The sequence below is a fragment of the Halichoerus grypus genome, chromosome 6 (assembly GCF_964656455.1).
Source record: "Halichoerus grypus chromosome 6, mHalGry1.hap1.1, whole genome shotgun sequence".
NCBI lineage: Eukaryota > Metazoa > Chordata > Mammalia > Carnivora > Phocidae > Halichoerus > Halichoerus grypus.
The window spans coordinates 128,074,020-128,100,623 of NC_135717.1; the positions used below are offsets into that span (position 1 = coordinate 128,074,020).

At 39.5% G+C, this 26,604-nt stretch overlaps 1 protein-coding gene and 1 long non-coding RNA gene across 7 annotated transcripts in view; one reads left to right on the plus strand and one right to left on the minus strand.

Moving 5' to 3' along the window:
* LOC118524713 (uncharacterized) overlaps positions 1-26,604 on the plus strand; it is a 127,110-nt gene that overhangs the window by 17,956 nt on the left and 82,550 nt on the right. For all 3 annotated transcript variants that reach the window (XR_013449257.1, XR_013449258.1, XR_013449259.1), the window contains exon 2: positions 5,975-6,035. This is a non-coding gene — a long non-coding RNA (uncharacterized LOC118524713). The remainder of the gene's footprint in view (positions 1-5,974; positions 6,036-26,604) is intronic.
* Positions 10,122-26,604, minus strand: part of C6H12orf56 (chromosome 6 C12orf56 homolog) — a 96,212-nt gene continuing 79,729 nt past the window's right edge. For 3 of the 4 annotated variants that reach the window (XM_078076222.1, XM_078076219.1, XM_078076221.1), the window contains 5 exons: positions 20,913-21,036; positions 18,293-18,367; positions 17,429-17,503; positions 12,929-13,107; positions 10,122-10,964 (listed from right to left, as the gene is read on the minus strand). In XM_078076222.1, the coding sequence (XP_077932348.1) occupies positions 10,838-10,964; positions 12,929-13,107; positions 17,429-17,503; positions 18,293-18,367; positions 20,913-21,036 (580 nt within the window). In that variant the 3' untranslated portion in view covers positions 10,122-10,837. The remainder of the gene's footprint in view (positions 10,965-12,928; positions 13,108-17,428; positions 17,504-18,292; positions 18,368-20,912; positions 21,037-26,604) is intronic. The other variant, XM_078076220.1, reaches the window with a different exon arrangement.

The following is a 26,604-nucleotide window of genomic DNA, read 5'->3' on the forward strand; positions in this document are numbered from 1 at the left end:
GTAATCTCTGCACCCAACATCAAGATCAAGAGTCACATGGTCCACCGACTGAGGCAGGCAAGCTCCCCTTTTTAAAAAAAAAAAAATTTTTTTTTTAAGTAAGAAGAAAAATTTAGATTGAAGAATTTCAGCTAACTAGCCAGCTGGTCTAAAAAAAGAGAAATAGACAAAATGATTGCTTCCTTGAGAAGCTTGGCTGGGGCCAAGTGAAGGTCTTCACAGCCTAGTGTCTATGCAAGAACCCAATACTGGAAATAACATGAGTCTGAGTGTATCTGAGCATGTGGGTTGAGTTCCTGGCTTTAATTACAAACCACCAGGTCAACAGGAGTTTATCATTGCTTACATCACACATCTATAAGACATCTAGACCCCCTTACCCCCAAGTACCAACAACAAAGGCCCGTCTGACTACAGTCATCTTCCAGCTCTTCTAAATTCAATTTTCCAAGTTTAAATAGCTGAATCCACTAGTAGGCATCTGAGAGGAACCAGTTTATCTGGTATCTATACCAGAGCTAGCAAACCTGCAGGACCAAGGAGTCTGTAGCCTGTTAATATTTATTCTTTAACAGCTTTATTGAGATATCATTCACATACCATCAGCTCCCCCTTTTAAAGTGTACAATTCATTGGTTTTTAGTATATTTACTGAGTTTTGCTACCATCACCACAATTAATTTTGTAACAGTGTCATCATACCCCCCAAATCCCACACCCATAAGCAGTCACTTCCCCTGTCCCTTCTAACTGTAAGTAATCACTAATCTACTTTTTTCTTTATAGATTTACCTATTCTGACATTTCATGTAAGTGAAATCATATAATATGTGGTCCTTTAGGACTGGTTTCCTTCACTTTGCATGTTTTTAGGATTCAGCCATATTGTAGCACATCAGTACTTCATTTCTTTTTATTACCAAATAATTTATTTTATGGATGAGTACACTTTGGTTATGAGTAATGCTGCCATGAACATTTGTATATGATATTTTGTGTGGATATATGTTTTCATTTCTCTTGGGTATATACCTAGAAGTAGGATTGCTGGATCATAGGGTAACTCTGTGTTTAACCTTTCAAGGAACTGCCAGACTGTTTTCCAAGGCTGCTGTGACATTTCACATTCTCACCAGTAATGTGTGAGGGTTCCAGTTTTGCCAAGAAATGCTATTATCTTTTTTATAAAGCCATCTAGGGGGTGAGAAGTGGTATCTCATCGTGGTTTTATTTTGCATTTCTCTAATCTGAAGCCAATTTTTCTATAGTCTAAAAACTAAGAATGGTTTTTTACATTTTTAACATGTTGAGAAAAATATTTCATGGTACATGAAAATTATCTAAAATTTAAATTTCAGTCTCTATAAATAAAGTTTTATTGGAATATAGCCACACCCACTCATATGTATTATCTGTGGCTGCTTTTCTCACTATAATGGAGTTAAGTAGTTACAGCAATGACTGTATGGCCTACAAAACCTAAAATATTTACTATCTGACCATTTACAGAGGAAGTTTACAAACCCCTGGTCTTCAATATAGTTGGATGAGACCAGAGGATCTGGGCTAAGAAGGAGGAAATATGACTGCCCAGTGGGAATGAATTTTGTTCTTTCTCTGTCTCTCTCTCTCTTTCTTTCTTTCAAGTAGGCTCCACACCCATCATTGGGCTCAAAAACTCACAACCCTGAGATTAGGAGTCACATGCTCTACCAACTGAACCAGCCAGGAGCCCTGGATTTTTTTTTTCCTTCGTAAAAATAGAATGCAAGCTGGCAGAATAAGGAAAAAAAAATCAGGATATTATGAAACTTAGGTAGACCACTGTATTTTCACCTGAATCATTATATGATCTTTCCTAATCTGGGCTCTCCCCATTTTATAAATTTCTCTTAGAATTCTATTCCTAATCTGCTACTCTGATTATACATTGTCAGAATCCTCTAATGTTTTCCCTCACCCGCAGACTCTTAGGACCATTTAACCAGGGTCCTGCATGATCTGGCAGCATCTTAATTTTCCAGCGCTCACCTTTCTTTTCTTTTTTTTTAAGATTTATTTATTTATTAGAGAACGCGAGTGTGTGCATAAGCGGCGGTGGGGGGAGGCGTTGGGGGGCACGTAGCACAGAGGGAGAGGATAAGCCAACTCCCTGCCGAGCTAGGAGCCCAACTCGGATCTCCTTCTCATGACCTGAGCTGAAACCAGGAGTCGTATGCTCAACCAGCTGAGCCACCCAGGGGCCCCAAGACTCACCTTTGACTAGACCTTTGACTAAACCACCCAGCTGGAATTCCAGGATTCTGTGCTTTCTTTCTTTTTTTTAAAAGTAGGCTCCACACCCATTGTGGAGCCTAACATGAGGTTTGAACTCAGAACCCTGAGATCAAGACCTGAGCTGAGCCCAAAAGTCTTGACACTTAACCAACCGAGCTACCCAGGCTCCCCCAGGATTCTGTGCTTTCATTCATACTTTCTCTTCTGCGTGGAATGCTTTTCTCTTCTCCAAATCCTAGACACTTTACTATTGTTATGGTGAAATGTTTCAAGCATACAGAGAAATAATATAGGAATATCTCTGCACTCACCAACCACTGAGCTTTGTCAAATCCTACCATTTTCCATGTTCTGTACTGTTAAAAAATTATCACAGACTTAGATATCTTTAAAACCTCCTCAAATACCAAGTCTTTTAAATAGGCCTCCTAGATGCACCAATCAAAATTAAACTCTTTTTCCTATGATTTCCTGTAACACTTTCTTTGTGTCTCTATCATCTGACCTGTTCTGCCCTTGCAAAATATTTTCTTTGAGTATTCCTTACTATTATCATTCTCATAGTGGGGTACAAAGATTATTTTAGGTAATCTAAGAAAAGGACATGTAAAAATATAAAAATTGTGTTTATTTAAAAATGTACATTAGAAATATATGTACACACAAGTACTTGAAAATATATATCTAGAACATCAACTCCATGATTTCCCAGATATCCTTTAAGACATGGCTAAAGTAGGTCAATAGAATAGAAAATTATTGAGTAAATAATAATGTTAGAAAAATATTAAGTAAAAATACAGATGATATGGCAAAAAATTTGAAGATTGTACTCAAATAATTTAGCTTTGAAAACTTAGCTTATTAGAAGAGGGACCTAGTTTTATTTATTTTTTGTATGCCCTAAGTACCCAGCTAACTCAGAAAAGATGCTTATTAAATTGAATTGATTTCTCTCTGGGATGAGATCCTTGAAAATCATATGGAACTTCCTAAACCTTTGACAGACCACGTAAGACATTTTGCCCACGTCGAATGTCCCTGGCACATCTGCCAGAGAGACAGATGGTGCTTTTTCCCCCTTTCCCTTTCCTGTCCATTATGACACATTGCTCCAGTCAGGGCTTGATGAAGTATGAAATAATGCTAGTGATAGTCCTGTTCTGAAGGAATGAGGACTCCAGCTTACCAGAATGCTCTCATCATTATCACTTCAACAGACCAATCTCAACAAATTTCAGTTTGTGGACCACTTTAGTTCTTGGATCTGGTCCACTACACACACACACACACACACACACACACACTCTTACATTCCGCATACTTTATGTTTTAGAGAAATATTTCTTGGTCTCCTTAAAATTCACTATTTTGTGGCATCTTTTCATTATTGTTAGCACTGAACCATCCGAAGTCACACTGGCAACTGAATTTAGTCTTGAGACTTGGCAATGAGGAATCATTTTGTATAACCCAATGCACGACGTTAGCCAAATTATGTCATACAGTTACAAAACTCCTGTCCTGTCTTCCAGCTTTTCTGAGTAAATGTGACTTTTTGAGAAGTTTCGCTCCTCCTGCCCTAAAATGACCTTACGTGCTCTCAGATATCAGAGGATCCTAATTGTGATGAAATCTTTCACTTTGTTTCCTTTGTTATAGCCTGCTTTTTGAGGTGGTATTTGGAAGAGTGGGGAGTAGTGGGAACCCCTCAGGCCACTGAGTCACAAAAGGAGATCAGAACATGTCTGAAGTTTGGCTTAACCCCCAAAGCTTCACTCATATTGGACTAGATGAGCCTCTGGGAGAAGCCAATGAAATTGCTATATATGGCTTTCATGTCTTTGTTTCCTAATTCCTACTGCTAAGGCATGGGTCTTTGCTGATCTTAAAACTCCATGCCAGGGGGCACCGGGATGGCTCAGTCATTAAGCGTCTGCCTTTGGCTCGGGTCATGATCCCAGGGCCCTGGGATCCTGGGATTGAGCCCCGTGTCGGGCTCCCTGCTCGGCGGGAAGCCTGCTTCTCCCTCTCCCACTCCCCCTGCTTCTTTCCCTCTCTCGATGTGTCTCTCTCTGTCAAATAAACAAAATCTTTAAAAAAAAAAAAAAAGAAGAGTGAAAAGTGATAGGATACTGAACTCAAGAGCCTATGTTGTACATTCTACCATATTCACTTTGCAAGAGGAGATGGAGTTTCAGCAAAACGGCATGCATTACATTAACGATACTAATTCATATTTAATTTTACAAACTTTTCCATCATAAATCTTTGTTGATTTAATAAGAGCATAAGGAGTTTTCTTACACCTATATTTATGTTAGTACATATTAAAGAAGCATGACAACAAGAGATAATTTAATTTTGAAGGTCCACAGGAATTTTAAAAGTTTAAGAGTCAGTTCTGCTTAAAGGAAAGTTTTGCTTTTCTTTCTTTGTCTTCCTAACCCAACTACACCCTCTGGTGGTTGTAGTTGCTAGTAGAAGTAAAATACTCCCTTTATAAATGTGTCCTTTTCACATTGGTTTGTAGGTCAGCCATGCAGCAGACGGAATAATTTCCCTGTAGAAACAATGTTATAAACAATGGCAGTTATTGCAGGATAGCCCACAAAGACCCACCGTGGCTCTGTGTCACTTGATCTACAAGCTCGTCCCTCCTCCACCGCCTTCCTTGCTGGCCGAACAGATCACCATATCCACAGTCACTGCCAACACTGCTACAACTCTGTCCCCATCACTTTCAGGAGTAGAAAGAGGACAGAAGTGAGTTAGTGTTTGGTCAATTCCAATATCTTTACTTGTAGGCATAACTTCTGCCCTGAAACCCCACACCTCTCCTGGGGCCTCCAGAGGAGAGGGCCACCTAGAAGGACACTTAGAGGTCCTCTTTGCCTCTTTCGAGAATCTTGGGGCACATAATCTTGCTTCCTTTTCTTTTGCCTTTTTGCCTTTGGCTTCTTTTATCCAGAGCCCCTCTTACTTCTTAACAGGGTCAGAGTCACCTTCCAAGTAGACGGCAAGAGGAAAGGAAAAGCAGACTAGAACAAAATGGAAAGAAAAGAAAATCCTTTGACTCAAGGTTTCCCCAAACCCAGAAGCCAATCTGATAGCTAACCAATAAACCTTTAAACACCTTGTCCCTCCGTGCCTGAAAACCTTCCCTCACCAGGCCCTTCTAAGCGCCGGCTCGCCGAGGAAGGGCCAAGGTGAGACAGGATCTCAGCCCACCTGGTGCGCATCATACCATCAGCGCTCACGTGCGAGTCCGAGGGCCCCTCCCCGGTAAGGGACAGTGCCGGTGTGGACCCTGCTGTGTCTGGACAGATAGAAATCCTGTTTTAAAGGGACTAGAAGAACTCTTTGGAATATTACTGAATCCATTTATAGTGACAAAAGGGAAAATTTATACGATTTTAACAACATAGGAAAAAAGAGCAAGAACATACAGACAAGTGAAATGCTTCAGCTAGAGTACCTGACTGGTGAATGACTGAATTTGGAATTACCCTAACATTGACGTTTAAAATAAATGGAAATGTTCTTGATTGTTTTGTTTATCTATTGCTATTTAATAAACCACTCCAGGGAGAGTGGGAGAGGCCTCGGAGCTGGCCAGGAAACAAGCTGCTGCCAAGGGTTTTTGACACACACCAGCAGCATCCCACTGTGATACGAATTTTTTTTTTCCTTGTAGGTAAGGAAAGGAAGAGAAAACAGGAAACATTGGAAAGATAAATGGGGTCTTTCCCATGAAGGTGAGCTTCGTTATTTTTCTGTTGAATTTAGTGATTAGATTAGATTAGATTAATTAGTTAGATTAATTTAGTGATTAATAACAACTGAAGATTGGTGAGAATGGGTAGGGTTCCTATTACTACCTAAATATTTGTATTTAAATTTTTCTCTGCATCATGTATCCTATTTGAAAATAATGTTTCTGTAGAGGACAACAACAACAATAAAATACTTTGGGTGTGAAAAAATAAATTTAAAAAAAAATAAACCAATCTAAAACTTAGAGGCTTAAAACAACCCTTTATTTAAAAACAAAACAAAACAAAAAAAGTTGAGTTCATAGAAACAGAATAGAAAGTGATGGCCTGAGGCTAGGGCGCAGGGGAAATAGGGAGAGGTTGCTACCTCTCCCAACTTTCAAGGGTACAGACTTTTAGTTGTAAGATGAAGGTTTGAGAATCTCATGTATAACATGGTGATTCTGGTTGATAATACCATGTTATATAATTGAAACTTGCTAGGAAAGTAGAACTTAAATGTTCTCACCAAGAAAACCCAACAGGAGAATACGTAGGTAATGGATGGATGGGGGGAAATCCTTTCACAATGTCTAGGCAGATGAAATCATCACATGGTTCACTTGTAAATAGCTTACAGTTTTGTCAGTTGCATTTGGAGAATGAAAAGAAAGGAGAAAACCCAGAGGTTTGTCAAGTTTCTCTTTTGAACAGTGGGATGAATGAAGTACCATTCACGGAGAAGATTGGGGGAAGAACAGATTTTTATTTTGGGGAGACGCAAGGAAGAAAATATAAAATTCCATTTGAACATGTTTAAGTATGTTATGCCCACTCAATAATTTGTAATTAAACTAGATAGTATAAGGTTTACTCAAACTATACAAGAATAAGCCAGGTTATAACAAAATGCCACACCATCTGGGAAATTAGAATAGACGATTAGTATTTAAAGTATGAGTTCATCAAGCAAGTTAATGTGTCTGTTGGATAATAGCTATAATTTATTGAGGGGTTTTTATTTGTTTGAACCATATGAAATTGTGGATATTGACAATGCCATACGGTTTGTCCCAGTATGTAGTAGCCATAGAATTATATTTTATATATAAATGAATGACTATTCACAAAAACCCTTAAGGTAGACTTTTTCTTATAAGTGGAAGTTGTGGAAGAGGTTAAATAACCTGCTAAAAGTCTGATGAGGAATTAGGCAGGAAGAAATCAAAACAAGGTCTTTCTGTCATCGAACTGGACTCTAAGCCACAAAGTTACACTACTGAGATTTCTAGCCAAGAAGTCGTGCTACCTTTCAATGAGAAAAGCTTCAGACCCCAAATACACAGCTAGGCAGATACAGGAGTGCTTGGTCTGACTGGATGGAGAATTTCTGACTGTCTCCCTCCTACAGAGACCCAAGTTCAATCAGACCTTACAAGCCGGAATTGCATTTTAGAAGTAAACACAATGAACAAAAAGAAATCAGATAGTTAGCACTATTAAAAGTTGCTCAAAAATTTCCATCAAGAGGGCCTGGGTGGCTCAGTCAGCTGAGCGTCCACCTCTTGATTTCAGCTCGGGTCATTATCTCAGGGTTGTGATTTTGGCTCCAGTGATTATTTCAGGGTTGTAAGATAGAGCCCCGAGTTGGGCTCTGCCCTCAGCAGGGAGTCTGCTTGAGATTCTCTCTCCTTCTGCCCCTCCCCCTCTTCGTGCTGTTTAAGTCAAAGGCTAAAAAAAGTTTACATGATTAAAACGCTTTCTGTCTACCCTTGGAAGAATATTTCCCACACAGCTCTGGCATTGATAATATCAGTTAGGTCCAATAGTCCTACACGGCGGTAAGCAATAGAAATGGTCACTTGGCAATTAAGTCACACTCCTGCTAACAGAAAATTGAATTTTTAAATTTAATAACCAAATGAATCTGTTCTTCAATGCTATATTGATCAGGGGCTCTCTGAGTATAGTAGCTGGTCTCCCAGTTGGTCCAAAAAAAATAAAGCCAGTACATTTATTTATTTATTTATTTATTTATTTATTTATTTATTTTTAAAGGCCAGTACTTATTAATCTGTAAGTTCTTAGCCAGCTTTGATATTATTTTAATAGTAATAATAATGGTAATAATAATAATAAATACCATGTACTGGATCCTTACTACATGCCACATACCATGATATGTGTATTAACACCATCTTTGCATAAAAGCTCCTAACAACCTCATGGGATAGGTTGTACTATCTTTGTTTTGACTGAAGCATAGAGATATTAAGTAATTTCCCAATGTCCAAAACTAGTGCAGAACTGAGATTTAAACTCAGCCATTTAGGGGCACTCAGTTGGTTGGGTGGCTGCCTTTGGCTCAGGTCATGATCTCAGGGTCATGGGATCGAGTCCTGGTTCGGGCTCCCTGCTCAGTGGGGAGTTTCTTTCTCCCTCTCCCTCTGCCCCTCCCCCTACTTGTGCGCCTGCTCTCTCTCTCTAATAAATAAATAAAATCTTAAAAAAAAATAAACTCAACCATTTAAACTCGATTTAAACTCATTTAAACTCAAAACCCATGCTCTTACCCCCTATTTTGGATATGTGTGTACACATACATGCACATATATGTGTATATATAAAATGGTAGAGCTGATTACCATGAGTTTACTTTTAGTGTGGGTGGTAAATGGCAATGCATATATATTATAAAAGTGGTCAAAGAGTCCAGAATCTTCAGCCCAGCCTGAAAACTAGCTATGTGTGCTTGCTTTTTTGATGATCCTTTGTATTTGTAAAAAGTTATATATGTGATTTTCATATTCAAAATTTTTCTACAATTAGATTTCCTAAAAGTAATTACTTTGTAGTGGAAGTCAATATTTAGTCAATCAAATGTGTTCTGATCACTAAGAAAGATGGATTATTTAGTGATTTTCTTGGCTTTGGCAACAATGCAAAAAATAGTAGGAAAGAACTGTAGCAGGATAACCCTTTAAAGTGTTGATTTTGGGGCTCCCCTCCCACACTGTGCAAACAAGTAGACAAATGCTGTAAGAAAATCAAGATGACAAATATTCAACCATTAGCTTTCAAGAATGCCACTTATGTAGCCCTACATGGACAGATGCAGATGCCTTCTGACAGAGCTTTTGCTCCCACAGCTTTGATAAAGTATGCTCTCAGAGAAAAGAGAACAGTGGGAGAGGAGAGGCATCAAGCACCTCAGGCACGTGGGAGGGAAGCCCAAGCCCTCTCTGTAGCCGGTGCTGCTACTGGCCCAGAGCCAGGGCACTGTTTAGAAGCTGAGGTAGAGCTGAGTTGATCCTCTTTTGTCATTCGGTGGGTTCCACCATTCACCAGTGGTCAGCCCACTGTCCTTCATTAGTCCAGTTTGAAGTCTTGTTGCCTTTGTCCCAAGGATCTTTTCATATGCTTTTGATTGACCATCTCCTGGGAGCAGTCCCTCATATAACAGTCCAGAACTCTCATAAACACCATTCTACTCCCCCCATCACTGCCCCCATATCCAACAGCCCTACGCCAGTGAGTGTATACGTAGACCCTCCCCCTACTTGTGCGCCTGCTCTCTCTCTCTAATAAATAAATAAAATCTTAAAAAAGTGGAAACTAGAGGACTTGTAGTCCTTGATGGGTGATAGTGGAGGGGGCTTGGATGCTTTGTGGGGTGATGTTGGTGACAGCTGAAAGGGAAATGTTTGGTCCAAAGAAAGGATTATTTGGAATCCATGTGAAATCATCCACTGAGCAGAGGAATGCACTACCCCATCACAGAGCACTAAGAAGTGGGAATGTTAGAGCTGGACAAGAGCTTGCAGAACATCTCGTCCCACCCCTCCACATAGCAGAATAGACTATTTGTTGGAGGTCAAATAGCTGGTTAATGGCTCAGCCGCAAGCAGTAATCAAATGTCATGAGTGAGTTTAATCCTCTCTCCAGTGTACAGCATGGGCACATCTGTTTGGGGAGCTCTTTCTTTGGGGTTTTCTCTGATCCTCTTTCAAGGCATGGTAAGTCAAAGAGAGGACCCACTTTCTAAGTTTTTAGAAGCCCAAATTCAATATCTCACAGTGACACCAAAGTGAAGTTTTTGTTGGATTAGTTTATTGCCATAAGATATAGTGAAGACATTTTTTTCAATGGTTGGGAGAGTCATAACTGCTTATAGACGATTTCTCCTCCACAGAACTCTATGAGACTGCTTGTACTAGCCCACAGGTGCCTGAAACTGAGCACCAGAATGCATTTAATTGTGTTGAAGAAAGTCCAAGCTTCCTTCCCCACGATAAATGAGGACCTGACCTTCCTTATAGCTATGCCTGTGTTCTTCTGTTCATTCTGTCATGAATACTTATTTCACTAGAATTTTTACAGGTGGAGAAGGAGGGTGTCTACCTATTACTCGGCATTTCTCTAATGATCACTTTGTAAACCACAGTTTATCTTTGGACATTTCAGTGGCTTCATACCACTCACCATTATTACACTAACAAAACTCATCAGGTTGCACTTTCTACATTTGCTCTCCATGGGCTTCTGTAACCTTTGTAGTTTTTTTATTTTTAGAAACGTTTTTAGAGAAACGCGTGTTTTTAGCACCACTTTACATATGTCAGTGTATTTAAACCGTTTCTTTTTTGTGGCAGATAAAAAACTCTAAGGACCTCTCTTACAGGTATTGTTGGAACATTCAAATAAAATCTGTTTATGAGACACAGGGATAGCCAGATATTAAACAAATCAAACAAGTTTTCTCATAAATATTAGGTTGACTCCTGGTTAACATTTTAGACTCTTGTTAATATTTCACACATTGTTTCTGTTCAACTAACTTGAGAACTTCATGAAAAAGTTGAATGGTAGGTTGGGTAAGAGGGTACCGCAATGGGAGCCTTTTTTCCAAGGCTGGCATGTGAATAAAGTACCTGCAAATCATAAAAAGAAACAAAATAGCTTTAAAAATAAGAATTTCACATTGGTCACATCAGTACGTATACACTCACTGGCGTAGGGCTGTTGGATATGGGGGTCTAAGCCATAAGATTCGGCCAGCATTTTCAGTCGTCTGATCTCCCCTATTGGGTGACCTAGAGGATCTCTGATATGTGTGCCTTTCAGCTCATTGAGACACTTTACTACAGCAAAGGAAGTGAATTTCATTAATAATGTATCCATTATGAAGGCATTAGTAGGGAAGTCAGGACTGTCCCCACCGCAGTGTGGGCTGAGGCTCCTGCTTCTTGTTTCCTTGGGCAATACACAGGAAATTGAAATAAAAGGGTTGGGGCGCCTGGGTGGCTCAGTCGTTAAGCATCTGCCTTCGGCTCAGGTCATGATCCCAGGGTCCTGGGATCGAGCCCCACATAGGGCTCCCTGCTCAGCAGGAAGCCTGCTTCTCCCTCTCCCACTCTCCCTGCTTGTGTTCCCTCTCTCGCTGTGTCTCTCTCTGCCAAATAAATAAATAAAATCTTAAAAAAAAAAAAAATTGGATTGTGTGATACATGCCACAACATGGATGCACCTTGAAGACGTGATGCTAAGTGAAAGAAGCCAGACACAGTAGGCCATATATCGTATGATTCCATTTATGTGAAATGTCCAGAACAGACAAATCCACAAAGAGAGAAAGTGGATTAGTGGTTGCCAAGGGCTGGGGGGGAGGGGAGCATGGCATGTGACTGCTTAATGGCTACCAGCTTTCTTTAGGGGTGATGAAAATGTTCTGCTATTAGACAGTGGTGATGGTTGCACAACATTGTGAAATGTATTAAAAGCACACTTTAAAATAGTGAATTTCAATGTATATGCATTTTACCTTAAAAAAAAAAAAAACGAAAAAAAATTAGGTTGTGTGGACCAATTCCCAGCAGGCCAAACAAAAAACCCTTTTATAGGAGCCAGAGTGGAACCTCTGATGAAACCACATGGAGGAAAAACAGGGTCCACAAATTGGGCTGAAATGTTTTAAAAAGCCCATCTAGGGCCATAATGGATGCCTGCACATCCTTTTATGTCTGCACCCAAACTGGGAGCAAAGCTGTGCCTGCTATACCCTTTTCATCTTAAGTCAGACGCAGGCTGGGTTTTTTCCTTGATAGGTGCTAATGCAGAGCTGAGCAGCTGCCAGCCTATAAATAGAAGGAGGAACCCCTGAGGTGCAGAACAAGCTGGCTGACGAACCCGTGCTTGTTACTGCTCTTCCTTACTGTTTTGTTCCTGAGGAAGAGAGGGGTAAAGGAAACAAACAAAAAATAGTAACCACACTCGTTGTTTCTCCTTTATCAATTGTTCCCCCCCCCCTCAATGCTTCAGTTAAATTCACAGTCCCTAATTCATCATCCCCTTCAGTAGGGTTTGTTACTCTTGATTCCTCACAGCATGTTAAAATCATTACTACTTCTGTGAGGTGCCGGCTGCAGCAAAGACAATGAGTGAGAAACAGTTCTTCAAAGAGAGTTTGAGGTTTCATTAGTCTTTCTAGCCTGGGAATACACAGTGGTTCTTAGAGCTCCCCCAAACCCTACCTTACCACAGATCAAAGTGTGAGATACTATTAAAAACAAAACCAGGGGCGCCTGGGTGGCTCAGTCGTTAAGCGTCTGCCTTCGGCTCAGGTCATGATCCCAGGGTCCTGGGATCGAGCCCCACATCAGGCTCCCTGCTCCACGGGAAGCCTGCTTCTCCCTCTCCCACTCCCCCTGCTTGTGTTCCCTCTCTCGCTCTGTCTCTCTCTGTCAAATAAATAAATAAAATCTTTAAAAAAAAATAAAAACAAAACCAGAATTGCCCATCTTCATTTCATCTTCTACATATTGGGCCATGTTGCAGTTCTGCCTGAAAATCAGAAATGAGTGGATTTTACTGCAGATTAGATTCAGACTTTTCTTACCTGAATTCTTCTCTGTAGTTGTTCCTAATATACTCAGCTAAAGTCTTGCTGTACCGCAGGCAGCTCTTGAGGATGTAAAATTGTTGATACAACAGAACTGCTTGGCTGGGACTTAGCAACTGAAATGAAGCTGAAAGCCCCTTTACCATTTGTTTCACAATACTGGCCACGAAAGTGATCTAAACAAGAAAAAAGCAGTTGCATGTAGGCCGCATGCCACCCATAAGGCACCTGTTTCAGCTGGGGCCTCACCTCTAAAGCTAGGCTGAAGTCCTCACCACCCCTATACCAATACTCTTGCACTGTTTCTCACTGAAATGGTACTCAGAGAGCACCAGACCATAGACCAATTGGGTTTACCATTCGCCCCCCTCTAAGCAGAATCAGAATGAATACTTTCAAGGAAATTTGGTTCCAATGTAAAAGGAGAACATTGGATAGAAGGGGAGCTTGGAAAGGTCCATGGCCTCCTCCAGGACGGAAGATGGTTTCTCTTCTCTTCTACTGTGAAGGACAAATGGCCCCCAGATATAAACTTCCTGGGACTTTCAAAGAGGGTTCCTCCAAGGCGCTGGTTCTCAAAATTTAGTGTGCATAAAAATCACCTAGTTAGCTCAATACACATGCATTATCCTGACCGCCCCCCCCCCCGAGATATTTACCATAAACAATTCTGATGGTTTTGTTCCTCAGACAACACCTTAAGAAACACTAAATGAGAAAGCAAAGAAAACCAGGCTTGACACAAGCAAGTGATGTTGATGTCCCTGTTAGCTGGGGTTTTCATCAAGAGTATGTCTGCTATCATTTCTGAGGGGGAAGTTAAAATGGAAATAGTAGCAATAATGTGAAGTTATTGAGTTGCTGCTTCTCACACACACAAAAAAGTCATTTACAACAGAACCAAGGGGCATCAGGCTGGTTCCGTTGGTAGAGCATGCGACTCTTGATCTTGAGGTCGTGAGTTCAAGCCCCTACACTTAGTGTAAAAAAACAGAACCAAATAACAAAAACCAAGAACAATGGATTCCACAAGTTTTTGTTTGTTTGTTTGTTTGTTTGTTTGTTTTTGAGGGGGGCACATTTTCAAACAACTATGCGTCAGTGTAAGCTACTATAAAAACAGGAAGGAACTCTAGTGTCCTTTCAAGCTCTAACCAGGTCCCTTTGCATGCCCATTAAATTAGTATCAATAGGGGCACCTGGGTGGCTCAGTCGGTTAAGTGTCTGCCTTCGGCTCAGGTCATAATCCCAGGGTCCTGGGATCGAGCCCCACATTGGGCTCCCTGCTTGGCGGGAAGCCTGCTTCTCCCTCTCCCTCTGCCTGCTGCTCTGTCTACCTGTGCTCTCTCTCTATCTCTCTGTCAAATAAATAAATAAATAATCTTTTAAAAAAAAATTAGTATCAATAAATGTGTTGCCTTTTCTATTGATGTTGGTACTGGCCCTTCTTAAGTAGGACGGGTGGTTTGGAGTGGGTTCACCCCAATTCAGATCTGTTTACACATATTGACTAAATACGGTGTCAGGCAAACACAGATTGAGGTTGGAGAGTCTGGAGCAGTAGAACAAAGTAATGACCATTTGGGGATTAAATTTTTAAGTTCTTTTGCATCTTGCTCTAACCAAGCAAGAGAATCAGAGCTGACTGACATGCAGGTAGATTCAATGATCACAACAGTTTTCTTGCTTGCACATTTCGCTCAAATGGCCTGTTTCTACCCATACTCTTTAGAACGGAGTTAATATTGAAGCTTTCAACAGTGCTAGTGGTCCTTTTGCCACCTTTCATCCTGGCATACTTTATGGTCACAGACTGGCTTCATACTCAGTTCCTTTGGTGAACCAACCCTAGAGGTTGATAAAGAAACTTCCCTGTGGCTTGGAGTCTTTAGTACCCCCAGACTTCACACATCAGTTCAGATGTGTGATGATAGGTTCTGCAACCACTGCACAGAAAAAGTGAGGGTCTTGCATCTTGCACATAAGAGCTTCTCTTGCCATGAATGACTAGAACTTTATGATACTCCTTGAAGGGAGCCAATGACTAGTTAGCGTCTGTGTGCTGCTAAAGGAGCCAAGTCCATGGGCTCAGTCTCTGTATAAGGCAGCTGGCTGTAATACTGACGAGTGTACCCTCTGGCCCTAACCAGATTTTTGTAAACATATGTCACAGGGATCTGGCAAGAAAATCTACATTCCCAAGGACATACTCAGCATAACTATAGAAAATAGCCCAAAGTAGGGAATCGCTGATGGCCAACAGAGGCATGTTTGTATATGAAAAGAGAACATATTATGTCATGTCAAATCCTCCATTAGCAATGAAAATTTAGTTTGGTTTACTACTTTTTGAAGAGATCTCCAATTAAATGTATGTTGATTGAATATATGAATATATGAATGAATAAAGGAAAATTAAGTTTGGGGAAATGAGAAGAGATTAAGGGATGAAACTTTTATAGAATTAATTCAGCAGATATTTTATTGAATATCCGTTATGTGCCTACCACAACAGACATAGCTCCCACCCTCATGGCACTTGGAGTCTGTTGGGGGAGAATGACATTGTGTCAGTCTTGACAGACTAGGTTGTACTGTGGTAACAAATTTCATAAAATATTGTGGTAATAAATTTCACAACAAAGGTTTACCACTTGCTCACACTGGATGTCCCTTATGGGTTGGCGGGGTGGGGGGAGGGGGTTCTATTCATTGTAGTCACTGAGGACTCTATGGAATGCTGCCAGTCACCATGCCAGAAGGAAAAGATAATGCAGAGAAGCATGCACTTGCTCTTAAACCTTCTGGCAAGAAGTGACACAGGCTACTGATGCTCACATTCCATTGGCGAAAGCAAGAACAGAGACCTACCTAATTACAAGTGGGGAGGGAAGTACAATCCTACCATGTGCCTGGAAGGAGAGAGAGCCAGAATGTATGTGGGCACTAAGGGCTACCACAGGGAAGAACCAAATAGTAACACCAACAAATGCCAACTGCAACAGTAACAAGTCCTATGAAGGGAAGGAAGAAGACACCAAGCTATGACTATGTGTGCCAATAATGGGGGAGCTGATCTAGTCAGAGGTGAGAAAATCATCCCTCCACCCTGTCCCAGGAAGGGGCACTGAGGCCTGAAGGATTAGTAGGAGTTAACATGGAACAAGGAGGGAAAAGCATTTCAGACAGGCAGAAGGACCAGTGAAGGTCCTGTGATGGAGTTGGGGGTGTTGGAGGTTGGCAGTGATTAAGAGGCCCACGTAGGGAGAGTGAGGGACTAGATGAGCCTTGTAGGCTATCTCTTTTTTATGAGAGATTTAAAGCAAGGCATGACATAATCAGATTTTTTTTTTAATAGATCCCTTTGACTAGTTGGTGGGAAGATAGGGACAGACCATGTAGATGTGATTGTAATGTCAAGGACAGAGACAGTGGTACTATGGACTAGGATGGCGGTAGCCAGGACAGAGTACCCCAGTGAGCCCAAGTGTTAATTCATACTCGCCAACTCATACTCATTGTTTAAGATAAATGTTCAGGGAGGGGCGTCTGGGTGTCCCAGTCGTTAAGCGTCTGCCTTCGGCTCAGGTCATGATCCCAGAGTCCTGGGATCGAGCCCCACATCGGGCTCCCTGCTCAGCGGGAAGCCTGCTTCTCCCTCTCCCACTTCCCCTGCTTGTGTTCTCTCTCTCGCTGTGTCTCTCTCTGTCAAATAAATAAATAAAATCTTTAAAAAAAAAAAAAAAAGATAAATGTTCAGGGGGCACCTGAGTGGCTCAGTTGGTTAAGGAGCCTGCTCTTGATTTCAGCTTAGGTCGTGATCTCAGGATCCTGGGATCCAGCCCTGCATTGTCAGGCTCCCCGCTCAGTGGGAAGTCTGCTTAAGGAATCTCTTCCTCTCCTCTGCCCCTCCCTCCTGCTCACTCTTGCTCGCTCTCTCTCTCAAATAAATAAATAAACCTTTTTTAAAAAAGACATGTTAATATTTTCACTTACTTATACAGCCAGTATTTTAATATATTGTTTCCTATAGAATATATTTTAGGGTTTTTCCTGAAATGAAGATCACATTTAAGAGATCATTTCAGGGGGCGCCTGGGTGGCTCAGTTGGTTAAGCATCTGACTTTTGATTTTGGCTCAGGTCATGATCTCAGGGACATGAGACAGCCCTGCATCGGGCTCCGTGCTGAGTGTAGAGCCTGCCTAAGAGTCTCTCTCCCTCTCTCTCTGCCCCTCCTTGCTCATGCTCTCTCCCAAAAAAAAAAAAAAAAAAAATTTTTTTTTTAAAAGGATATCATTTCAGTACCTTAAGCACTCAGGCCCCAAATATAAAAATGCTTTATTTTAATTAAATAATAAAATCATCAGATTTACATTTTGCTTCTGTTTTATAAATGACTACTTATAGAGAAAATTTGTATTTTATTTATTAAGCACAAGAGCATCTGTTTAATTAGCTGTGAGTGGTGGTCTTGTTTTTGCTTCTTGGTACTTACTATGGGAGGACGACTTTGTAGGAAGGACATCATCCAGCTAATAGCAAACTTTGTTGATCCCAATCCAAGATTTCCCTGAAAGACTCAAGGAAATAAACAAGTTATGTTCATGAAGTCCAACTTATACATGAAAAGATATTCATTCTCTAATACATTTTATCTTTTTTTCTCTCCATCTTCTTTTTTTTTATTTTTTTATTGTTATGTTAATCCCCATACATAACATCATTAGTTTTAGATGTAGTGTTCCATGGTTCATTGTTTGTGCATAACACCCAGTGCTCCATGCAGAACGTGCCCTCCTCAATACCCATCCCCAGGCTAACCCATCCTCCCACCCCCTCCCCTCGAGAACCCTCAGTTTGTTTTTCAGAGTCCACAGTCTCTCATGGTTCATCTCCCCCTCCGATTTCCCCCCCTTCATTCTTCCCCTCCTGCTATCTTTTTTTTTTTTCTTAACATATATTGCATTATTTGTTTCAGAGGTACAGATCTGAGATTCAACAGTCTTGCACAACTCACAGCGCTTACCAGAGCACACACCCTCCCCAGTGTCCATCACCCAGTCACCGCATCCCTCCCACCCCACCGTCTAATACATTTTATCTTGATTAATGAACTCTCTATAATCAGTATTTAGAAAAAAAAATTAAAAATAAAATAAGTATTTAGGAAAATAAACTAGATGAGTACTTAAGAGCAAAAGTAGTATCATTTAAGTCAGCTGATTTTGGAGTCCATCTCTAATACAAATATACTAAAGGTATATTATTCATATGATATATAATCACAGGTATGTAATAGTCATATGATATATATAACAATCATACAATATAATATGTATGATAAAAATATATATTGTACCTGCTGAAAGACAAGAAGTATCTCGTATAAAAGTGCCGTAGCTGTATCTGTATATCCCACAATAAGCTTCTGTAACTAGAATTTTAAATAACAAGACAATATAATTGGCAGAGCCAAAAAAAATGGTAATTTCTCCTGGTTACCATTAGGTACTTATGAAAGAATTTTTGATTAACTGAAAATATAATGAGTGTGGTCAGTTTTCCTGTTGTTTGGTTCAGATATTCCCTCCCCCCCAAAAAAATGGCTCTCATAAAAAGACGACACATTGAATAATGTTTAAGAAGGTGGATCAGGGAAAGAAGATACAATGGCCCACAGAATGCTAACACACAAAAAAACTGCACACTTGATTTGCAAAATCATTCAGATCCATAACCCTACATCCTTTCAAGACTATTGAAATATGTTCCCTAGAGTTAAGGTAGGAGATTGGGAAATTTAAGCTTATGCCCAGTCTGTAAAATGGGTAAATATAGGGCTTAGAGACTTTTCTTTTTTTTCTTGCAAGAACTCCAGTTAGTGAGGCTGTTTTCTAGCCTCAAGTAGCTCTTCTAGCCCATACACCACTTGGGGCATGAGAGCTATGCCTGTGGGCATTGCCGCAGGCCAGCACATCTTCCCAAACAGTATTCTTCGCAAGAAAGAGCTCTAGTTTGAAATCTCCCAGTCTGTTAGACCTTGGAACCAAAATGTATATGATCTGCTCATGGCTGCACTAATAGCCCAGGTGCAAAAGATCACCAAGTCTAAAAGCAGGAAACTCAGACCTATCTATTCTGCCCACTACATATTTTTATATGGAAATACCATAGGCAATCAAGTCAGTGAATCCAAAACCAAATTCATTGTTTCCCTTTTGAACCTACTCTTCTTGCTGTAATTCTTATCTGACACCCAGGCCAGAATTTTTTTTTCACATCAACCTGTTGATGCAATTTCCTGAAAATTTCTGGAATCTGTCCTCTTTACAACTACCATCCCTTTTCTTTTCTTCATTAATTTACTCAACAAATATGCATCAGACACTGTACTAAGTGTTGGGGATACAATGGGGAGCAACAGAGACATGGACAGTGCCCTCATGGAAGATAGTGGGGGACAAACAACAGTCTAACAATCAAATAAATAAATGCCTCGTTGCTAACTGAGATAAGAGCTCTGAAAGAAGAGTATAGAAAGTTAGGAGAGCTCTAAAATGAGGGCCTAAGTCTCGTTTCGGGGGTTGAGGATAGCTTCACTCTGGCCTCTGTCATTCCTCACCTGGACAACTGCACTAGCTTCTTAGCCCTGCCTGAGTCTTGCTTCCATCCCACTCTTTAATCCCTAATCCACTTACTCCGCTGTTGAAAATTGTATCATAGATACTCCACATAGTCTCTAATATTCATATATATGAATAGGGCTATAATATTCATACAGATGAATATTATATTCATGTTATATTTAATTAACGTCTGTCTCTCTAACCAGACTATAAACCAGTGAGGGCAGAGGTTGCGTCTGTTTTGCTTCTTGTTGGGACCCCACTGCCTAGCACACTGTTTAGCTCATTATAGAGTTTCAATAAATATTTACTGAGTGACTGAATACATCTAAGAGTTTTCTAAAACATAACTCTAATTGTATGTTTAAGAACTATCAAATCATATCCCATCCTTTAAAAAAAATTGTGTTGTTCTGCTCAAACTAATATTAAGCTGATTTATTCTCTCAGATTATATGCTTTCTAGATAGTCTGATATTTCTAATGTTTTAGTAAAACCTTAGAAAAACAAGTAATTCTCGCTGCGTTTGCACTACTTAGATAGATAAGGAGATGGTAAACTAAGGCAAGAGAGTTAGCCCTAAAATCTTTTAAAGACTGCTCTTTTGGGCGCCTGGGTGGTTCAGTTGGTTAAGCGTCTGCCTTCTGCTCAGGTCATGATCCCAGGGTCCTGGGATTGAGTCCTGCATCGGGCTCCCTGCTTCTCCCTCTCCTCCCTCCCTCCCTCCTGCTTGTGCTCTCTCTCTCTCTTGCTCTCGCTCTCTCTCAAGTGAGTAAAATCTTAAAAAAAAAAAAAAAAAAAGTGATTTTTTACTATTAGACCCCTACTGTGGAATTAGATATACATAAATATTTTGTAGAGAGACAAACAGATTATCGAATACATACTGAATACTAATTATTTTCCTTAGTATACATACTTTATTTTTCTTAGTATACATACTTTATTGTTTTCTTTTTTTTTTTTTTAAGATTTTATTTATTTGAGAGAGAGTGAGAGAGAGAGCACAAGCAGGGGGAATGGCAGGCAGAGGGAGAAGCAGGCTTCCCACTGAGCAGGGAGCCCGATGCGGGACTCGATCCCAGGACCCTGAGATCATGACCTAAGCTGAAGGCAGACGCTTAACTGACTGAGCCAGCCAGGCACCCCAGTATACATACTTTAAAATGTATAAAACCGATATATTAATATTGACAGAATAGCTATCTAAGTTTTGAGGTTAATGGCAAAATATTTACTCTTTGATTAAATTATATTTCTATATTCTACAATATCATGCTCCACATTAGAAGACAGGAAGCCAGGACACCCCTACATATTATATTTAGTCTGCCCCCAAATTCTCATCTCACCTCAGCATCGAAAGACATCTCAACTAAAGTTGAGTCAGCCATCAACTGGATATCAAACACAGGACAAGATTTTGGAATCTGAGGTTCACTAATTAAAATTACCAAAAGATTAAGCAATGTTCCCCTGAAAAAATAAATAAAAGGCAATTAATGAATAAAGTTTGAAAAGAAAAATGGTAAAGCCAAATTTGTAGACACTGACTATAATTAAAAGTATAAAGCATTGCAGACCATTCTTGACTGAACTTTTGGATCCTTGGACATGCAGACAATTAAGTAGTGGTAAAACATTTAAGTGAAAATATATAATGTCTTGGTCTTTTGATTCAAAGCAAGTTTTGTTTTTGTTTTTAAAGAGAGTGTGCACAAGTGCGAGAGCAGGGGTGGGAGGGGCAGAAGGAGAGGGAGAGAGAGAATCTTAAGTGGGCTCCACGCCCAGCACGCAGTCTGACCCGGGGCTCAATCTCACGACCCTGAGATCATGACCTGAGCTGAAAATCAAGAGTCCATCACTTAACAGACTGAGCCACCCAGGTACCCCTCAAAGCGAGTATAGTTCTAGAAGTTCACATAGCTTAGAAAACTTAGTAAGTCTGGACTTAAGGGAAATCTGGGTGATTTCAATTAAAGCGGTATTTTCCAAAGGGCTCTTTCTGCCCTCCCCCACAAAGGGCTTTCTTATGGACTATTAATTCCAGGCAGTAATATAGTCAAAATAGATTCTGTGGTCGAAAGAGGTATAGGAGATACTTGGTTAAACCGGTTCATTGGATATCTTTACTATTGGACTTCACAGAAGTTTTAATATGCTCATATGCACTGTGTATCTCCAGGACAAAGAAACTGCTGTATGAAGCTTTTCTTAATGCTTATTTAATCACAGGTTTTTTGACTCTAGGACTCTTTTTAAAATTTTTAAATTGAAATTTGGTTGACATATTAGTTTCAGGTGTATAAGATAGTGATTCAACAATTATATGCATTATCAAATGCTTACCACGATAGGTATAGTTACCATCTGTCACCAAATGAAGTTATTACCGTATGACTAACTATATTCCCTATGCCATACTTTTCATCCCCGTGACTTACTTATTTTAAATTTGTACCTCTTAATCCCCTTTACCTATTTTACCCATTCCCCCCATTCTCCTCCCTTTGGCAACCACTTGTTTGTTCTCTGTATTTATGAGTCAGTTTCTCTTTTTGTTGTTATTTGTTTGTTTACTTTGTTTTTTAGATTCCACATATAAGTGAAATCATATGGTATTTGTCTTTGTCTGACTTATTTCACTTAGGATAATACCCTCTAGGTCCATCCATGTTGTCACAAATGGCAAGATTTCATTCTTTTTTATAGCAAAATAATATCCTATTGTATATATACACGACATCTTCTTTATCCATTCATCTATCAGTAGACATTTAGGTTGCTTCCATATCTTGGCTATTGTAAATAATGCTGCAGCAAACATAGGGTTGCATACATCTTTTTGGATTAGTGTTTTCATTTTCTTTGGATGACTACCCAGAAATAGAATTACTGGATCATATGGTACTTATATTTTTAGTTTTTTGAGGTCCTCCATACTGTTTTCCAGAGTGGCTGTACCAACTTATATTCCCAAAAACAGTGCACACACCCACAAAAAAAAATTAGGATGGAGCTCTTCTTTTAAACAAAGCATTTCAGAGGCTTACTGTTCCACTGAAGACTACTAGCTATTAGTTAATAAAACTAGTATTACTTTTAGTCTTTTCCTTTCAAAAGAAGTGTACTATCCATTAACCTACACTAATAACTCATTTAAATTGTTACTATATGTTTGAATAATGTACCCTATTATTTGAAAATGAGAAGGAAAAAAAATCACAATCCAAACTTAGGCTCCTAAGGAGATGAGGTTTGGCAGTACCATCGTCATGTATGTTATACAATTCATGTATAGTTGAAAAGGAGCCAAAAGCAGATCACTAGGAAAATCAGTTGCCTAACTGAAGACAGTATCAGAGTAGCTTTGACAATGGGAGTAGTAAAAAGTTACAGATAGGACTACATAAAAATCCTCTATAACCATAAGCATTCTTTTCATAATGGAATAAAGGAGACTATAAACAATCCCTGTTCAGTAATATTTGAGGCTTCCTAATCTTTTTACAATCACTTAAATCATTACCATGATTAGAAGTTCATGATGAACCAAAATTTTAATAAAAATAGAATTCCCCTCCTTTCTCCAACTCAAAAAGCAAGTCAGTTCTTATATCTGCAAAATAAGAATCATGTCAGCACACTTCTCAAAAAAGCAGGATATGTCCTACAGGATATTTGTTCATGTTTTACTCAGGCTACTTTAAAATGGCCGATCTTACTTTTAGAAGATCCTTCCAAAAATCAACAAAACATTTCATTTAGAAGCTTTTCCTGATATTAAGTTTGAAATGACATTCCATTTACTGATCTATTTAAAGTCCTTTATTTTCAGCAACAGCTTCTTTTCCAAGTATCATATATCCAGGGTTAAGGGAAGGAACTCTCAAATTCTGGGTCACTTTCTGTGATAATATATGAATTCAACCATAACAGTATTAAAATATGAATGGATTTATGGCACATTTCAAGAAGAATTCAGTGAACTGAGTTGAGCTCATAAAATCTTTACTTATGAAAAAAATAAAGAGGAAAATGCTGAAATGATTAAATGCTTTTTTATTTGCTCAAATGGAATTTAATTTGAAGTCTACTCCTCCTGCTGACACTATTTAAAATCCACTAGGTCAATAATAGAAGAAATTTTAATCTAAATGGTAGTTTCATCCCCAAAATAAAGACTTTATTATAGGATTGACATCACAGCCTTAAAAAATGGTGCCAACAATTTTGATACTTTCATTGTTTAGATTGTTATTATTTCCAATGTGAGAATTTTGAATGCATTGCAATATATTTTATAATATATATACAGACTTTGAAAGGTAAACTCATGGTCTTAGAAGTCGGTCTGTGTTATTGTGTTAGGCAGAATTCTAATATGGCTTCCAAGATTTTTGCCCCCTGGTATATACACCCTAAATAATCCCTTCCCCTTAAGTATGGACAGGACCTGTGAATATATTAGGCTATTACTCTTGTGATTATGTTATGTTAGATGAGAAAGGTAAAGGGATTTTGCATACATAATTAAGATTCCTAATTTGTTGACTTTTGAGTTAATCAAAGGGAGATTATTCTGGGTGAGCCTGATTATCCATTTGAGCCCTTCAAAGAGTGCTTAGAGCTTCTCTGAGCTCAGAGATAGTCTCCTGCCAAAAAGCAAGCCATCATGAGTTTATAGCTATAAAGAAATTAGTGCTGGCCACAAAAACCCAAATGAGCTTGGAAGATGACCCTAAGCCTCTGATGAGACTGCAGCCCCAGCCGACACATTGACTGCCATCTTGTGAAAACCAGAGCAAGATGATCCAACTGAGCTATGCCCAGATTTCCTGATCCACAGAAACTGTGGGATAAACAATTTATATTGGCTTAACACTGAGTTTACAGTGATTTGTTACAGGGTAATAGAAGACTAATGCAGTTATATTAGACATTAGCTGCACTAGTTAAGGCTACAGGTAACATGACTTGACCCTATGCATGTCAAAATTGGCTGAAACATTAGTTTTACAACCAGACTCTATTATAGCAATATAATATATACATTGAAATACATGAAAAGAATTAGTCATATCAGGAAAGAGGCTTGCTATAGTAGGGCTGATGTGGCCAAACCAAGTTAAGACAGAACAATTAAAAACAGAGCAGAGGTTAGTAAGACTGATGGTTTTTCAACTCAGATTGAGAGAGGTAGGGATCAAAAGGTGGACAAAAAGAGTAACATGATTCAGCAATAATTCAATGTGGCAAGATAAAAATATAAGAAGTAATCTTGAATCTCTATCCTGGAGATTGGGGAAATGGTACTATCAACTGCATAAAGAAGTATACAGAGGGGGCTCCTGGCTGGCTCAGTCAGTAGAGCATGCAACTCTTGATCTCAGAGTTTTAAGTTCAAGCCCCACGTTGGGTATAGAGATTACTTTTAAAAAAATAAAATCTTTTAAAAAAAAGTATTCAGAGAAAATAAGAGAGTAATGGAGTGTGTCTTCCTTGTTTGCTGTAAAGCAGGGGTCAACAAACTATGGCCTGCAGGCCAAATAGCCCAGAACCTGTTTTTATAAATAAAGCTTTATTGGAACAGAGCTGTGCTCATTCATTTATATATTGTCTTTGACTGCTTTTATGATACAGTGGCAAAGTTGAGTAGCTGCAACAGAGACTCTATGGCCTGAAAAGCCAAAAATGTTTACTCTATGGCCCTTTATAGAAATGTTTGGCCATCCTGGTATACAGCATAGTACGCCCATAGTCCCTGGCACAGAGCAGGTTGCTTAAGAAATGTTCATGAATATTATCATCGAAATTCATTTGTAAAGTTCTCTAATAAACAGCCAGAACAAACATTACTAAAAGTTTTTATTCTTCTCCCTAGTTCACATGTTTTAGAGCCCATGGCCCTCATTTTCCTTCTACTTTCTAATATAGAAAATTTAAATAAACAGTTGATGAGGGTGGGAAAAAATTAAGATTATAGAACGCTGGCTCAAGATGTAATTCATAGTCTATAAATCATATAAAAAGATCAAGCAGATAATATACAAAATATGCAAACACGTATTTTCTGTGGCAAAGAATGCTATTGTCCCCCTATTGTACGTTCTTTTGTTCTTCCTTTTAATAAGAGGTGTCCATATCACCACCCAGAGTTTAGCTAGGTATAGAGCCATGCAACCACAGACACATCCAGCTTCTCTGGCAGCTAGATATGGGCATATGCCTAAAGTCCCCATCAACAGAATGTGAGCAGAAAAGCCTAATATGCCTCTCTTACAGAGGAAATTTGCTTGCCTTCCACTTCTCTTCCTGCACCCCATAGGGTTTAATGAAGTCACGAAGGTCAGTCAGGGATAGCACAATAAACCATGGGGACAGAGATAGCATAATAAAAGATGTCAGAGCAACAAAAGGGAGGGAACCTAGGTCTCTGGCTGATGTTCTAGAGGAAAGCTTGACTATCTACTCTGGACTAGTATGTGAAAAAGATATAAATTTCTATCTTCTGTGGACCACATATTTTAGTGTATCTTTATTATAGCAGCTTACTCTATATGTTAATAAACCCCCCCACCGTCATTCACTTCAAGGTCACACAATTATATATTAAATGAAGCTACTATTAACTCCTCCCTTTACAATATAATCTTTCAGTTATGTGGGTATAAGGGTACTCTGTAAAATTCTAGTAGAGAACCCCTGGCTTTTATTTTTTTTAAAAGATTTTATTTATTCATTCGAGACACAGAGATAGAGAGAGAGAGAGCATGAGCAGGGGGAGAGGCAGAGGGAGAGGGAGAAGCAGGCTCCCCGCTGAGCCAGGAGCCAGACGTGGGGCTCGATTCCAGGACCCTGGGATCATGACCTGAGCCAAAGGCAGACGCTTAACCATCTGAGCCACCCGGGCGCCCCAGAGAACCCCTGGCTTTTAAAGTATGATGGGGCATTTGGGCTTTTTCAAGTTCACCAGACAATGACAAAAGATAAAATTATGCTAAGAAAATCTTTGTACCCTTAATAATCCAGAGAGACAGAGAG